This window comes from Dromaius novaehollandiae, chromosome 5 (assembly GCF_036370855.1).
Source record: "Dromaius novaehollandiae isolate bDroNov1 chromosome 5, bDroNov1.hap1, whole genome shotgun sequence".
NCBI classification, from domain to species: domain Eukaryota; kingdom Metazoa; phylum Chordata; class Aves; order Casuariiformes; family Dromaiidae; genus Dromaius; species Dromaius novaehollandiae.
Genome location: NC_088102.1, coordinates 42285308 through 42301566, shown reverse-complemented (window position 1 = coordinate 42301566; position 16259 = coordinate 42285308). Strand labels below are relative to the sequence as shown.

The 16259-nt window shown below is 39.7% G+C and overlaps 1 protein-coding gene across 2 annotated transcripts in view; it reads right to left on the bottom strand.

The window, feature by feature from the left end:
- LOC112980620 (cytosolic phospholipase A2 epsilon-like) overlaps nucleotides 1-16259 on the bottom strand; it is a 33393-nt gene extending 17134 nt beyond the window's left edge. For both annotated transcript variants that reach the window (XM_026095600.2, XM_064512592.1), the window contains exons 1-6: nucleotides 16129-16259; nucleotides 15630-15665; nucleotides 10399-10471; nucleotides 6073-6209; nucleotides 5123-5254; nucleotides 4446-4486 (exon numbers count right to left, since the gene is read on the bottom strand). In XM_026095600.2, coding sequence (XP_025951385.1) covers nucleotides 4446-4486; nucleotides 5123-5254; nucleotides 6073-6209; nucleotides 10399-10471; nucleotides 15630-15665; nucleotides 16129-16155 — 446 coding nt within the window. In that variant the 5' untranslated portion in view covers nucleotides 16156-16259. The remainder of the gene's footprint in view (nucleotides 1-4445; nucleotides 4487-5122; nucleotides 5255-6072; nucleotides 6210-10398; nucleotides 10472-15629; nucleotides 15666-16128) is intronic.

Sequence of the window (16259 nt, the reverse complement as noted above, 5' to 3'; positions counted from 1 at the left end):
TATGTGGCTTGCATAGAGCGTAAGCTATTTTTCTGAGCTTTCTGACAGCTTGGTTCCTGTTCCAAGTTACACAGAGAGAAACATCAAGGACAGCATAAAATCTCTGTGGTCCAAAACAGACACAGAGACAGCTTATTCCAAGGTCACTTGTTTCTCATCTCCTACAAGCACCATTGTTTTATGAAAACAGAAAAGAATCACAGAAAGAGTCACTGTCTCTCAACACTGAAAGAGAAACATTTTTGAAAAACAAGAAAACTGTATTAGCCTCAAAGATGCTTTGGCTATGCTCTTCCTTAACTTAAAACTTTTGCCTTAAGAACTCCTTCAGGCCATGTGATTTCTTGTCGCAAATATGAACAGTACACTAACCCCCAAACGGATCAAGCTTCAGCCCAATCTGAAAGTTTTCTCAACAGTGCCCAAGCAAAACCACTAGTATGATCTGCTGCTCCCCATAAACACAGGGGAAATTTTTCAAAAGAACACAGCAGAACTACAGAAAGAAAAAGATTTTTATTTTCTAAAAATCATGCTTTTGCCATATTTCAATAATGACCATTAAAATTTCATACAACTTTTTGTACATCTATTTACATTTGGGTGGGGCTTTGTTTTAAACAATTTCACATTTGAAAAAAAAAAGAAAAGGGAAGGGGAACTGAGATGAAAGATTGTATAAGAATAGTCCTTCATTCTTCTAGGTATTATTTCAGATGAACTTCAACTTGGGACATCTGAAAGACAGGAAGAGGCCAAAAAGATGATCAGCAGAGCCAGCAATTCCCTGGCCCTCTTGAACCTCTCCAGCTCCCTTGGATTTTCAAAGTACCTTTTAGTTCATTAGAAGTCCCTTTGTGGCCCCTTAGTATTAGGGCCTGGGCTTCAGTAAAAGTCAGAGGGAAGGGGGATGTTGAGCGAGCGAAGCCACCTACTCCAGCGGGATCCCGTCCCCTCAGCAATTCGTAAAGGCTCGTTCTGTTGCTGGACACTTCCAGGGGAAATACAAGCGAGAGAGCCTACATTACCATTGAAAAAAAAAATCACAAAATAACACAAAAAACACTGAAATATACAAATCAGAAACCTCTGTACAACGGACTTACCTTTTCTGTCACTGCTGCTCAAGGGCGGCAGCTCTCATGCCAGCTGGGCTCATGTTATGGGCCTATAAAACACTGGTCAGGTGTTTGCAATCCCTTGGCTCAGTTGCTGGTGGAAAGGCACTTGGAGGAAGGAGCATGCCTTCCTCTCTGTGTTATTAAGATCAAACATCGAGTTCTCAGCGCCTGCCACAGGTAGTGGCAGCAAGGAGGTGTACATTTGTAGTTACTGCAGGCAATGGTGTAAGAGTGAGGCAAAACTAGGGATGGCACTCATCTTGCAGTTGTGGAAAACAAACTATCAAAATGACAGTTTTCCTCCATCTTAAATCCAAGATGGAATGAATGCAAGAACCAAATTTTGTACAGCCCACTGGTAATTCGGGAGCAAATATTTCTAATGTACTTCGGTAAAAGTAACCCAAAACACAGTCTTTGCAGTGAGGTCAACAAAACACAGGAGTGACAAAGCTGCCATTGCAGGTGCAACCCAGGAAACTCTCTTGGCCTACGGTTACACTTCATGTATAATATCTGAAGTGCTGAAAAGAAAGAACAGGCTGATCTAGCAAGTTGTCTGATTGGTAATCGGTAGGATCAGGACTGAGAATGGGGAAGTAAAAGGTAGTAAACTGCTTTAGACAAAATGTCATGGGGATTGTAATTACATTTTCAGAGAAGATGCCATATTTACCTATAAAAACACTCTGTTCTCATTGTTCCCATCACCCTATCAGACTTGTAGAAACTGTCCTACGTGGTTAGCTGTGCTCCTTGTTAGCACTATGGTTGGCTCTCCCCCACTTAAAATTATTTCTAATCTCTGTCAGCTCCTCTTCAGCCCAGCAGTGCCTTCATGATAGGTTAATTTATTAAAATGACTTCTTTAAGAGTTATGGGAAGAGGAACTTAAACAGTCTTCTGATTGTTTCTCAGATCACCAAATATCTGGTGATTTCTTTCTGAAGAGATCTTTTCCTCAGTGGTTTTCCCCAGGGCTTCATAGTGCCCCCTCTATGGGTTTGGTTCAGCAGCAATCAATTTTCCTTACAGGTTTCAACAGTCAAATCTCAATTTACAGAGCCTGGCTTCTTCAGTTTCCCTTCAGCAAAGAAGTCTCATTTTTTGTCTCTGACAGTACTACAGCAGTTCAGCATCTTAATAGGGAACCAGAGTCAGTAACACAGTTCCATCTTTCCACAGTGTAATGTCCACATTTTTTTCCTGATTGAAATTCTCCATCTGGGTATCCCTATCAACGTGAGAAGAAGCCAGCTCTTGTTCCAAAGTGGATATTATTTCCAGTGCTCGCCTTTCTGGACCAGTGAAATTTCGTGTTTGTCCACTTGGGCTCTGCTCCTTTGCCAAAATCTGCTGAGCTTGTTAAACTCAAGAGAGGTAGGGTTGGTACATAGCTTTCTGGTGACCCATCTCAGCTACTTCAGTGCAGACTTTCAGACCTTTCCATGACCCTTCAAGCTTATCACAAGTAATGCAAGCCATGGTCTCTAATTTTGGTCCTCAAACCCTTTATTATTCTTTATGTCATGCTTTCCTATGTTGAGGAGAAAAAACCCTCTCAATCTCCTCCAAGATCATACACCATGAGAAGTTCTCCAGAAAACAATTTTTAATTAACTCAGCTGTACTTGCACCTGTATTCCAGACTTGGCTGATGGGCCAAACAGCACTGTCACACATATGCAAGAAATGCAAGTGAGAAAAGAGAAGAAATGCTTATCCACTTTCCAACATGAAGCCCGTTTCCTTAGAGAAGAGTCTTCCCTTTTTTGTGACCTGCTGGAACCCTTACAGTTACATTCCCTGGCCTGACTGCCTTATGTTGCAGCAATGTCTTCCCTTTGTGCATGGATTTCTTCAGGCAAGAAATACTACATTAGTCACTCAGGTACCACATTCTATCAATGAAAAAAGAAAAAGGTTCACAAGAATTCTTATTGTAGCTACAGACCCATGACTATGTTTCTGTCACGGGTTCTTCTATTTGTACAGTCCCCACCACCATCTGACCAGCAAAACTCTTGCTCAGAATCTGAAGAAGTTGCTAAATCTCTAACTTTATCTATTGAACATGCCCCCAGTAAGATCCACCCAGTTGCAAGGTCCGGCAGAACCATTTGACACAGAGCCAGCGCCTGCACATCCTGAGGTGGATTCCAGCATTCATCTCCGTGTACAAGCCTACCAGTGCACAATACTCAAGCCAGACAACCCACCTGGACCTCCTTCATCAACAAGCAGGATTACCAAGATTAGAATTCTAAGTACCAACTCCATAATCCATCCTCTAACATGCAGAGAAAGAAAAACTGTAGATAGGCTATTTAGGACATCTCCTGGAGCTCCATTCCCCATTACCATTTTGGATTTCAAGACACTCTTAAGCTGTGATAGGCACCATTTATTCTGCTGGCACAGAGCCTTCTGCCAGTTTTGAAGCACAGTAAACAGCATAAACCATTCATACTGGTGACTTTCCAGGAGTTGTAATAGGAGATTCTGGGGCTGCTTTGTCAACTTTTATGGGGTTTTTTGCTTGTGAACCCTGGGAGATCTTTCTCCGTTCACAACACTGAGATACTGCCTTTTCTCCAGCAATTCCTAATTTGTCCTTCTGTTAGGAATAAACACACTATTCAAACTCTCCGCCAATATACTATCATGCCAGGCCTTCTGAAGTGTCCCAAATGCCTTAAAGAGGTCCCAACAGCACAATATTTTCAGCTCAATAACATAGATCAAATTGCTGACAGAAATCCTTTCAAATAACTTCCTCAGTCATAAAGTATATTATGGGGATAAACTAGAACACCCACCATTCTGCAGACTCCCTCTTCAATTAGAATAACAGATTCTCAGTTTTCTCTAGTGTTAATTAGCTGAAGCTAACATGTCCCCTCACACCAAAGCTCCACCAACAACCTTCAAGGCTACCAAGTGAAGTTGATGCTGCTCCTCCAGTTTTCCTGGTTCCTCAGCCCTCAGGCCCCCACAGTGATCTTTGTTCCTTTCTTTATGCAGAATATTTAGTTCCTCTCCCAGCCAAGACTGATACTGTAGCCACGTATTAATCTAATGGCAAAGACGGCACCTGAGGAAGTAGGTGCCCAGCAGGTAGCAGTCAAACCAGGTAAAAATAACATTTTCAGATATTTACAATCTAAAAATGCATATTCTGGAATTCCAAATGGCAACTTACCGGACTTGAATGGAAAGATCTAGATAATGCTTTAGAGAAAGCACTATCACAGATGAACCAACTTTCCAGATTATTTTTCTACTGAATATAACAGTTTATATAAAATTTAAGATTCTACTCACGTGTTCTGCAGTGTGAACTCCACCTCCAGCTCCTCACGTGTCTGAAAAAAGGGCAAAAGAGAAAGAAAATTATATCACTTCTTTCTGTTAATAGCTTTCACCACATCCAATAATATGTCATTTGTAAAATACATATTTAGGATAGCACTTGGAAAATACCCTGAATAATAAAATAACTTGCAAAAAAGAAACCATGGTGCCATCTGAAGTTACTAAACTTTCAGATATTGACAAAACAGTTGCTGAAATCAGTATTTTGAAACCTAAGCACTATATGAGTACACAGACTTGGGAAATGACTATTCTGCTAAGTCAGCCCTTTTTCAGAATTATATTCCCAGTACTAGAAAAATCAGCAACTTTTATATTCCTAGCTGAGAATTCAGAACTCAGACCAACAACTAACAAATCATGCCAGAAATATCCTGAATGATGCCGTCGGGGTAATTATTTCTAGGTGATTCCACCCTGAATTGTTAACAACAGATTCCACCCCACCCCACAAAAAAAACCTAGAATGGACCACAGGGATCTTTCTTATAATAGATCACAGTCTTTCTTATAATAGCAGCAAAATGGAATTTCAAGTAGATTTTTCCTATAATGAAACACTGTACAATGATATATTTAGGTGTTAAAAAGAAGCTGTGTTGGTACACACTGGTTTCATTGCTCACCTGTGGATTCAGCTGAAACTTCACCCGAACAGTACGTCCTACAGTGAGTTTATCTATGTCAAAGAGAACTGTGCAGAGTTCGTCATCCCTGGTGATCGTGTCTTCATCACAGACTTTTAGCTCCAGCACATTCTGCAAAATGAGGTTAAGAATCTCTCAGACTTCTATCCAATCTGTCAAAGAGCTCCATAAGGCAGAAAAATCTCAAGAAAAGGCATGTTTAGTCTGCAGTTTTAGGGAACAAGGAGAAAAGCAACAGGTAAAATAAAAAAGAAAGGGAAAGATTTGGGAGTAATAAATTTTACATTAATGATCACTGTACATACAAAAAGAAGTGGGCTTGTCTATCGCAGAGCTCAGGTGGCCTAATTTTATTAGGGGAAGGGAGCATTTCTCTGACAAGATGACAGGAAAATAAAGTAGCTTCACCTCAAATTTGCCCTGGGACTTGGGATGATAGACTACATGCTTGGGAACATGAAACAAGGCAAGCAGGGCATATGGAACATTCACAAATTTGTGATAGTTAGGTGTATTACATGTTTCTGTATTTGTTATACGGCCATTGGCTCTCTCCAAATGTATAAAACACAGACACACACAAAAAGGTTTAAAAGATTTCCTTTCCACCATACCTAGAACTAACTTACCTTACTGTGATTTTAATGTGATCTTTACTTTGGGTTTTACTTGTACATGACAAGACTCAGAATAGAATAGTGAGGACAGTCTGCAGGGAATTTAGTTGCTTCTTGCTGCTTCAAAAAAGTAAATGTTCAAATAAGTGTAACAGATCAATACCAGGGATGCAAGTGACCTTATTTTCTGAGGAATCTTCAGCATTTCAAGTGTTTGGAGACTAACCAAATTCTTTCTGGCTTAGTGTAGGCTTGCATTATCTATTCACTATCTAGAGATGGTGAATGGTGAAAAGCATTTATCTTCATTACCTTGATTCGGCGATCAATCTTATAGCAGAAAGCTTCGTTCCAGACTGGGTTCTTGCTGTTCTTGATGGTTCTGGTTCGGACCTTTTCAGTCGAGGCAGTAGGCAACCACAGTGTCACATAGCAATCTGACAGGGTGACTGTATAAAGAAAAGGTAAAATGACAATATATCAAGTGAAAGGATTATTGCAGTGTGCACATCTAACCCTAATAAGACAGGGATAACACAGAGGGAATTTCTTCCTAAAATACACAGACTAAGGAGTAAATAATACAATGAGGCACTCATTGGAAAACACAAAACATCTTCACATATTTGTCATGCTCATTCCCACTTTTATACTTTTTGTCAGACATTTTCCTTTTAAAATGTTACTTCTTATTGGAAAAAATATTGTATTCCACATGCAGTACATGCACACCTACCAATGTTGTATATAGCTATACATTCATGATGGTCCAAATGACTGGGAGAGGGAATAAGTTAACGTTGCCAAAACATAAGAGTATCTATCAGTATGTGCCTTCTCCCACATGCAATCACGTCACTCCTAGCACGGCTCCTCTGCAGCTCAGGCAGCCCACCTCACAACCTTCAACATGGGTTGGAGAGATATGAGTCTTCCAGCATTTCCTCCCCAGACTCAGTATCTTAGGTGGAAGCCTTTAGCCAAGAGCTGGTTTAAGTGAAGAATTTTTGCCAAAAAGCAAAATGCTGCCCTGTCAGGGCCAAAAAGGTTGGTTTTCCTCATCACAAATGGGAACGTGCAACTTTCAACAGAAATTCTTCTGCATCTTTCATTTTGTTTTCTGAAAGACTTTTTGAGAAAGACAGAATTTCTAAATTTTGTCAGTTCCAGGACCAATGTTAAGTTACTGCTCATCCTGCTCTTTCCTACTGTCCTACCTGCAGATTGCAAAAACCCTGCTCTCATTCGTATCTGGGAGAGGAAGCTGCAAGTGCCAAAGGCATCAGCTCCTTCCATATTCTGACCCTCACATTTTGAGGGAGAACCTCCAGGGAGTGAGACTTACATATTCATAATACAGGTTCCTATCTACAGATAGAATTTGTCTCATACATCTAATGCAAAACATACTCTCCCTATTTCACCTTAGTAATACTTAACCAGTCATCTGTTTCTCACAAGAACCTTGCGAGTCAGGACTAGCCAAATAATTCAGCTCATAATTAATGCCTGCATCATGCTCAAAGCCTGTAACACCATGTAATAACACTGTTAAGTACAATTTTCTTCATGTATTTCCTCTTTATCTTTTATAAATGGCTACTGATTTAATTTTGCTATTAGCCATATTTTTCCCAAGTTTTACCTTTATCATGTAGTAATCATACTATCACAATCAGTAAAACCTTGGTGATGACTGTGGGAAGGAAAATGCTCCCAGAAAATGCCCAGAGCCAACACTGACCAGAAAAGCAAGACCAATCAGATATTTAGCAGAGGCACAAGTGTAGGCAGATGAAAACATAACTGATTAATGGTGATTAATGCTAGAACTTCCATTTTCAGAATGTGACACACATCGATGAAGTAATCCTCACACTACCACTGTGAAGTGAGCAAATAAGTACACGGAGAAAACTTGAATGACTTGCCCAAGATCCCACCATGCAGTCAGTATCAGGGTTCAAAAGAGAGTCTAAATTTCCAGGCATATACCTAAATCTATTAAAATAATCTTACCTTTGAACAAATATTTTTAAAGCATATTTATTTTTCGGTGGTAAATAGGAATGTGAGAATCAACATGCGAGAAGAAAGATTCATTTAAATAAATTAAGCACAAACACTTCATCAACAAGGAAATACAAAAAACATATTGAAATAGAAAACACAATAGTTGAATCAAAAAAGTAGGAAAGCTGAACCAGAGGAATAAAATCTAAACTCAGAATTCTAACAAGAAGCATATCGTGACCATTACAACAAGCCAAAAAAGGGGTATTTTTCCTGCAGTTGAAAACACTGGTGTTTTGAGGAAATGCTATTTTAAAGTCTCAGAAAAGGTAAAGCTTGTCTGCCATATCCTTCCTATTGCAGACAAAAAAACTGAATATTTTTACAATCAGTCAAGTTTCCTTAGAAAATAAATTTTTTGTTGAGAAAATACTTTTGCTTGAAAGTTACTCTCTGCCAAAACCACTCTAAAAAAATCCCTGGGAAGCCAGCCCCAAATTCTGAACTTTGCATGCCAAGGGGATAAAGATAAAGCAGTTGTTCATCTATTCCTGAGATCGGAGCACAAGGAAGTAAGGTAACACATCGTAGCAGACAAACCAGGAGGCTTCAGGAGGAAAGAATTTATTGTTCACTGTGGTAAGGAGCAACTGTGAGCAATTTGTCCTGGAGAAGGACAAGCAATCACACTGAACTGAGGCATACACCGTCAACCTGCTGCAGTACACAAATGCATACACAATTGTGCATGCAGGTTTGCAGACACAATTGCAGTGTCTGCCTGCTCAGATCACGTATTTGGTTCATGGAAATCACCACTTAGGCATTCCAGCATCTGGTTTTTGTGAAATAAAAGTCAGTGCATGCAATTATAATCCCACAACTAAGCGTATGTTTCTGTATATGCAGACAGGTCTTTAATCTCTAAAAAATTCAGAACTTTACATTTTATAAGGCTTTCTCATTTCATCTAACAAATCGAATCCTATATTCAAAATGAAATATTATAATATTATAAATATTCTAAAAGAAGAAGTTGGATTATCTGTCATTTCTAGAGTAAAAAAGTATTAAGATTATAGAGTAAATAAAGTACGCAGCAAATCATAGCAGATTCTACAAAGTTGGAAAATAAGAGGTATCCAATAAAGAATTATGCTAGCATTACATTGCAAAAGATGCAGGAGCAAGTAGCACAGAATACCACAAGTGACTGCAGTAGAGATTTGCTCCCTGGTGGTGAGCATTCATTCAAAAATACTCTCGCTGATAAGCACTATTTCTACAAGTTCTAATCACATTCTTCTAACCAGCAACCACCAAATTCAACTTCAGATACAGTTTCCCTTTACCCCTTGACCCAGCATACTGGTTAAGATCTCAAAATATTAATACCTTAAATAAAATTTACAGTTGATTTTCTTAGAGACCATGATGTGCTACCTCAGCCTCTGAGTCTACCGAAACAATTTTGAGCCATGTTCAGCATGGTTTTGGTGAAAATATTGTGCATTTTCTCCTCAGTTTTACATCTTTCCATTTTGTTCTTGTGGTCTTTAGATTTGGAATTTTCTTATTCCCTGTCATTATTTTGCCTTTTTCTTTCATGCCTTTCCAGCCTCTTTTCCACAGAGGCTTCACCATTCAAAATCTCTCCAGTGACTGGAACTTTTCAAAACACAGCATGAAACCAGTTCCTTTGCTGGGTGAGACAGCTTCACATCTGGCCAGGGAACAAATTGCTCTTTCCACACATTGTGAGTCCTGTTCTATTTGAGGCTTTTCATTTTAAATCTGCTGCCACGCTCTCATTCAACAAGCTGATGCTCGCTAGGCTGCTGTGAAAGACAACATGAGTCATTAAAAGGGGTTCCCCTGCCAGATAGCATTAGCACTCTATAGACTTCTCTACTGGGGAGATTTCTATCTTGGGCTCCTTTCACTGTTAAGTCTTGTTGCATGATGTAGCTGTGATATTTCCCTTGCAGCCTCTATTTTGCACATCTTTCTCTCGCTTCCCCTCACTGTTCCTCTCAAATTCTCTTCAAGACTTTCACAGCAGTACATGGTAGTATATTTTTTTCTGATTTGTAAATTGTTTGGTACCCTGGGTTAAGTAAATTTCCAGGCATACTGAATTTTATCATTTCTTCTTGTGTATTTACAAAGTCTCCAGTTGTAATATAACACACATGCTTGTATTTCTGTTATTTCATAAGCTTTCCCACTACTACTGATTTGACATTTGCATGATTAGTCTTCTATCTTCTGCCCAGGAATTCTGTAGGGAAACTCAGGTTTCTCACTGAAAAGTACAAAAAATTTCATTGTTAAATGAGCAGCCTTCTGATCAGCAGCTAGGCCTGATATCACAGGGCTATGAAATAAGTCTCATACAGTGAGGTTTGAAATCCTGAGGAAAAAAAATGCATCAACATTGCTTGAATTGGCCTCTTTACATGTAGGAGCAGAAAGCATGGCTTCAGTATCACAATAAAAATACTTCTTGTGAACTTGCAGCAATATATCTTGGTATTTCTACACTATTTAAGGCCAATAACTTTCAAATATTTTCATTGCTTTGAGGAACTACAAGAAATATCTGATAATAGCAGAAGTACTCACGCAGATCTGCCTTCCGGGCATTCTTCACTCTTAGTACTTTTACAGTGAGCAAGTTGAAGGGAGATACCGGTCTCTGCACAACAATTCAAAAACAAACAAACAAAAAACACTGGGATGAATATGAGTATTACAGTTCATAGTCATAGACTAATGTATACTGTAGCCCTAAAGTTCTAAGAAAATGAGTAAAACAAGATTTTTAAGGTTAAGTCATTATCTTTTAATCAAACCAATTGGAGCAGTTGGAAAAACTGGATAAATTTTTGGCACAGAAGCCTTATCAGGCCTGGAATAGAAGCAACAGGTTTCAAAACCACATACCAGTTGAGAACAGAAGCTCAGCGTTCAGTTAGATATGTACCAGATCTTCCTAACACCATGCCACATTCATCACAAAAAACACCCCTGCAGCACAGGCATCAGTATCCCCAGGTCTCACACGCCCGCTGCCTGCAATATAATATCCTGTCTCTGAGACACCAAATGCCACCACAGTAATTGTGTAGGTAGAAGTGAGTGACCATTGCACACCAGGATAAACTCTCAGAGACCATCTAAAAGAACAGAAACAGATTTACCAGCAAGTAAATTTTTCTTACAAAGAATCTCTGGATCCATCTCTGATCTTCAGCCCTGATGCCCAACAGAAAGCCACAAAATGTTTTCCAGAGATGATCCTGGGAATTAGCTCTTAATTCTACTGGATATCAGACACCTTGGGCTCATCAGGGGCCTTAATTCTACAATACCTTGTAACTTCCACGGCCTATACTAATATGTTGTATTATGTTGCTTATGCAGCGCCTGTATAAGCAGCAAAAGTGAAAACTATCTACTGATGTTTGCTAAAAATGTACCTTGCCACTGTTCTTTCACACATGCTATACATTTTGCAGGACCCTTCATCTTTCAGCTGCAGTAGAAGTCTTATTTTTAAGTGTTTGACAACACCTGGCACAGTGTTAAGCAAATGCACCCCTTATATGACTTTGGATTCTAACACAGTGTAATGAAGCTGATCCTCATCCTCACCAGTGAAGCCCCCAACCACTCTGATAATGGAGAACACTCTGATAAGCAGAGATAGAAAACAGCCTCTAAGGAGGCATCAGTAGCCCCTGGCATATCCCTCTCACACTTCCCCTTGGGTCAGCAAAGGGCCTGAGGAGGCAGCACTGAAGGACAGCACAGGTTGGCAACCCTGAGTTACCAGCAGTAGGGTCAGACAGTCGCTGATACCAGCACATTTGTTCTGCACTACCTCAACCTGTCCATACTCACTGCAGGGCCCAGCTTTACAGAGCACAGATTAAAAGCACCCTAAGTGTCAGCTGTGGGACATTTCAGCTGTCCCAAAGAGCACTTCACACCTCTACCTGCTCTGCTGTCTCCAGCATCTCTATGGCTACAAAGGAGAACTTGGACAAACACACTCTGAAAGAAACAGCTTATGTCTTTTGGAAGAAAGATTGCAGTTTTTGGTCAAAAATAATGAAAAGACATCACACACAGAGCTATGCAGGAGTTAGACTGCTTTTGTATGTGCATTCAGTCAGACAGGGTAAAACACAGGAGCAGTCATAGGCACAGAGACCAACAACCAATGCTTGTCTGTCCCTGCCAGATGAACTGACCTTTTTCCTACCATTAGGTTTGTGCTTGGTCCCTGCTCTCCCACCCAATAATTCCTGAATGTTTTTGTCCCCAGCAGTGCTGTTTCAGCAGAAGAGATAGAAGATATCTTTACCCAGGAAAGCTGGGACTTGCATCCCTTAATATAGAAAAATGGACTTGAGCAGAAGTATCCCCCATCCCAGGGAAATGCTATATATCGTAATAATAAAGGATGTATTGTAAAAGGACACCATTTTAAATGAATAACCTTTGCTCAGGTCTTTGAAAAGAAGGGTCTAGACCTCTATTTTGCTTGTGCTTTTCAGATAGATAGTGGTACCTCCTGAGCAAGTGGCATACAGAGAGCTGGGATACAAGACTGGTGTTCCTGTGCACAGCTCTCTGTACTAGCTGAACATATTTACCTGTAACAGCTGAGCAGGGAACTGCATAAATACAATTCCCATTCCAGTGAATCTAACTCTCCAACACATGAAATCAATCCTCAGTGCCTCACGCAGGGCTACAGACCCCATTCCTGCACTAGGCACCTATAGGTCAGGCCTGGTAGCTCCTGACTTCTCGACACGTGAATGCTTTATTGGATCTTGCTCTCAGTGACTTGCTCAAAGTCGCACACGAAAGCTGTAGCGGGGCTCATCTTAAACTGCATCATCTGCTATTAATAGTCAATGACTTTGTGTCTTTCCCTTTAATCTGATGATGACCATATCGCAGGCTAAGTAAATTCTGGAGCCAGAAGCCTCTGAGGTCAGTTGTTCGGGACACTTCGACTTTCAGCTGCTGTGTTTATTTGGGCTGAGACATGATTGTTACCTCATAAACCGGAAACACAAGCCAGGCATTTTAATAATCACTGTTGAAACTATTTAAACATATGAGATTACAAATGCAGGAACTGGTCACACTATGCTCCTTACGTCAAATAGAAGCTCAATTAAGTCCTGTGGCACATTTGTGCAATCCTTACATATCTATTCCCAGTGAAGTCAATGGGACTGTTCACATATGCGAGTACTCACCCGTATGAATGAGAGTTATCCAACTGGGATCTGTAAGTGCTCTATTTCAGTAAAACTCCAGGCTTATACTATTTCAAAAGCTTTCTTATATAGACAATTTTTTCATGAGGAGAACAGAGTGAAGCACAGACATTTCCAAGCTTTATCAAGAGAAATAGCAAAGTAAAACACCATGTCCAATATAATATTTGGGCCAGAGTACTCTTTCCCTAGTATTCTTTTCAAAAAAGGAATAAAAATCTTACTACTAATTTAAAAACCATGAAGACTTACAAAGAAAATACTCAGTCCTGTCAGAGAGACTGACTGAACTATAATACACAGATCCAGACTTGTTTCTGACCTCTGTCAGGTATGTGGCACCTATTAACTTCAAAGAGTTTTGGAGCCTCAAGGACAGGCAGGATTTCATTATTTTACCATGTCTCTGATCTCAGGCAAGGTCAGATGCATAAAAACCACTCTCCTTGTACTACATGTTTTATATTTATTTCATCTGTTTTAAAATATTCCACAGCTGGATCTTATTAAATCAGTGGAACTCACTAGAGTCATCCCAGAATAAATGTAAATGAAACAGCAGTGAATCAAGGCATTTCTTTCTGAGAGCTATGTAAAATTCTGTGGCTTCAGACTGCAGTTTTCACATGATTTTTCTTTTCTTCATATTTGCAACTCCACCACTGCAGTTCCACATCAAAATAAGTTAAAATATTAGAAGAGAAACTGAATTGAACATTTCCATAGTTCAAAATGGCTTTATGTCAATACCACGATAGCCTATATTATTTTGATATGAGTAATCTTTGAGTACTTTGAGTAATTAAAAAAGTAGTGATTTCTTGGCCTCTCAGTTTAATAGCATTACCAAGATTTTTCCATAAAATATTTTACGCTAACCATTTAATTTAGATGGATATTTAAATCATACATATTGCATGAGTTGCCCTGAAACTGTCTCTGATAACAAAAACTGTGGTTCCCTTAAACTATGGAGTAACATTTAAAAAAAAATTAAATATACTATGTTTATGTATTTATTGTCATCACTACAGAATTCCATGGTTTAAAAAAAAAAAAAAAAAGAAAGAAAAAAAGAAAAAAAAGAAAGAGTCAGGTTCTTAGTCATTTCTGTTTCTGTCAGCCTTGAAGAATCAATACCAAAAGATAGGACTCTGGGTCTTACTGTACATTGTATTTACTATATTCAGGTCAATTCTGCCACTCCAAGTTCCTTTTTTTAGACAGGCGGTACAATTTAAGGCCAGTGAACTGCAAAAGGTCTTGTGCCTAGAGACCCATTAACAATGAAAAAAGCAGTAGGGGGGAAAAAAAACCCAAAACACAGCTTGATTTTCTAAATGCAGGCTGAATTTACAGGAGTGACAATTACAATTTGATGATACTACCACACTTGATTAGGATTTGGGGACCGTACCCAGAGCCCTAAAGTATCATTTTTAAGAGGTATTTCTGAAAAAATTCTGCAGAGTCTTTGCTGTATCATAGCATTTCACTTCAGCTGAACAGAGAAGGCACCTAACGGCTCTCAGGCACAGACATGAGATACTGTCAATAACAGCAAACCTTCATGAGGCAAGGACGAATCACTGGTGTTGGGGAGAGCTCATACGGCAGCAATCCCCATGGTAGGACCACACAGAACCAAAACTCAGAACAAACCATGCTGAGAAACCACAATAGTCACCGAAGCGGGGGCAAGAGCTCACCTTCCTACTGCACATCCCCAGAGAGCCTGCTACAGCTACCGGCAGCACTGAACCCATTTAAAATATCCCAGGACAGCCCCATCCTGTTGTCACTGCCACTGTTCCCACTCCCTGGGGCATAATGCCTTATCTGACATTTTCCATTATTCTAATACTCATTCATATGAGTGTCTGCTAATTGCCTGGGAGGTTTTCATTCGTCTGAATGAAGAGCTGGCCCTCAGCTCAGTCTTTGCAAAATATCCTGTTGCTCTTTTTCACATTCTTGTTCATTCAGAAAGGTTCTCATTTGGCATCACTCGAACTCCTACCAGGCTAAGGAGATCAGGCATGTCAGAAGACAGAACTTAATATGTTTATTCCACAGCTTTACTTGTTCTGACATTGTACTTTTAAACACAGTATTGCATAGTGAATTTCAAATTCTACGGCAGAGCATTCTAATGAAAAGAAAAAAGACAAGGAACATAAAAGCAGCAAAAATAATTGAAAGATCCACTTAAACACATCTTTCCTATGAAACAACGATGCACAAGACAAGTGGGTTTTTCATGCAAAGAAATCAAAATATGAAAGTGGGGGGTAAACATGAACATGCCCAGATATAGTGCAACATTTACTGGCGGCATCATAAGCATCAGAAACAGAGGTCAGACTTGACAGTTTACTGAGAAACAAGGCAATATTTCATCTATATAACCAAAGTTGCGGCTCAGCCTTTCAGTGTTCAGTAAATATCCCAGTGCGTTTTTCCCCTAAGCCATTGAATTCCTAACATTTTTCCTTGCGATCTATATTCAGCACTGGACAGCATTTAATGAAGGGCCATCTAATAACTACCTACCGCTCTCACTGCTTGCGCTGAGGTGCTGGTAAGAGTCTAGAAAAAACAATACAAGGAAGAGTTAAAAGACAAAACTAAACTACAGCTTTTTCAACTTTTATTTTAGGCTGGCATTTAAAAATCTCATATTTAAAACCATACTTAGAGCTATGCTCATTAACAACAGTCATTAGGGGTTAACTAATACTTCCCCCCAACCCCATAACAACAATTCTGTGCCATCTTCTGGTTTCCTTGACACGAAGGATTTGCTAAGGAAGCACAGTATGCGGCATTGCTAACCCTAAGACATAACTCCAAAACAGAGACATGCCGCAAGGTTCTGTATAAAGCTAGACTAGCAGAACAGTCTTTGCAACCATGGGATCCGAGGAGCAGCAAACTCGCTGTCCGTGGATTGCCCCTGTACCAGAAACAGCATGTTGTCTGCTGTGATCGACTGAACTAGATTATCAGGCAATTTTAACTACTTTGTCAGCTATGGACTCCTTTGGCTTACCTCATTTGAACTTAAATTCGATCCCATTGCAGCCTCTGTTGCATGTAAATCCAACGTTAAAAGATACGGAGTCCTACAGCTGGTAGGACCTCTTCATGCAGATTAGGGGTGGAGGAATAGGGATTTTATGA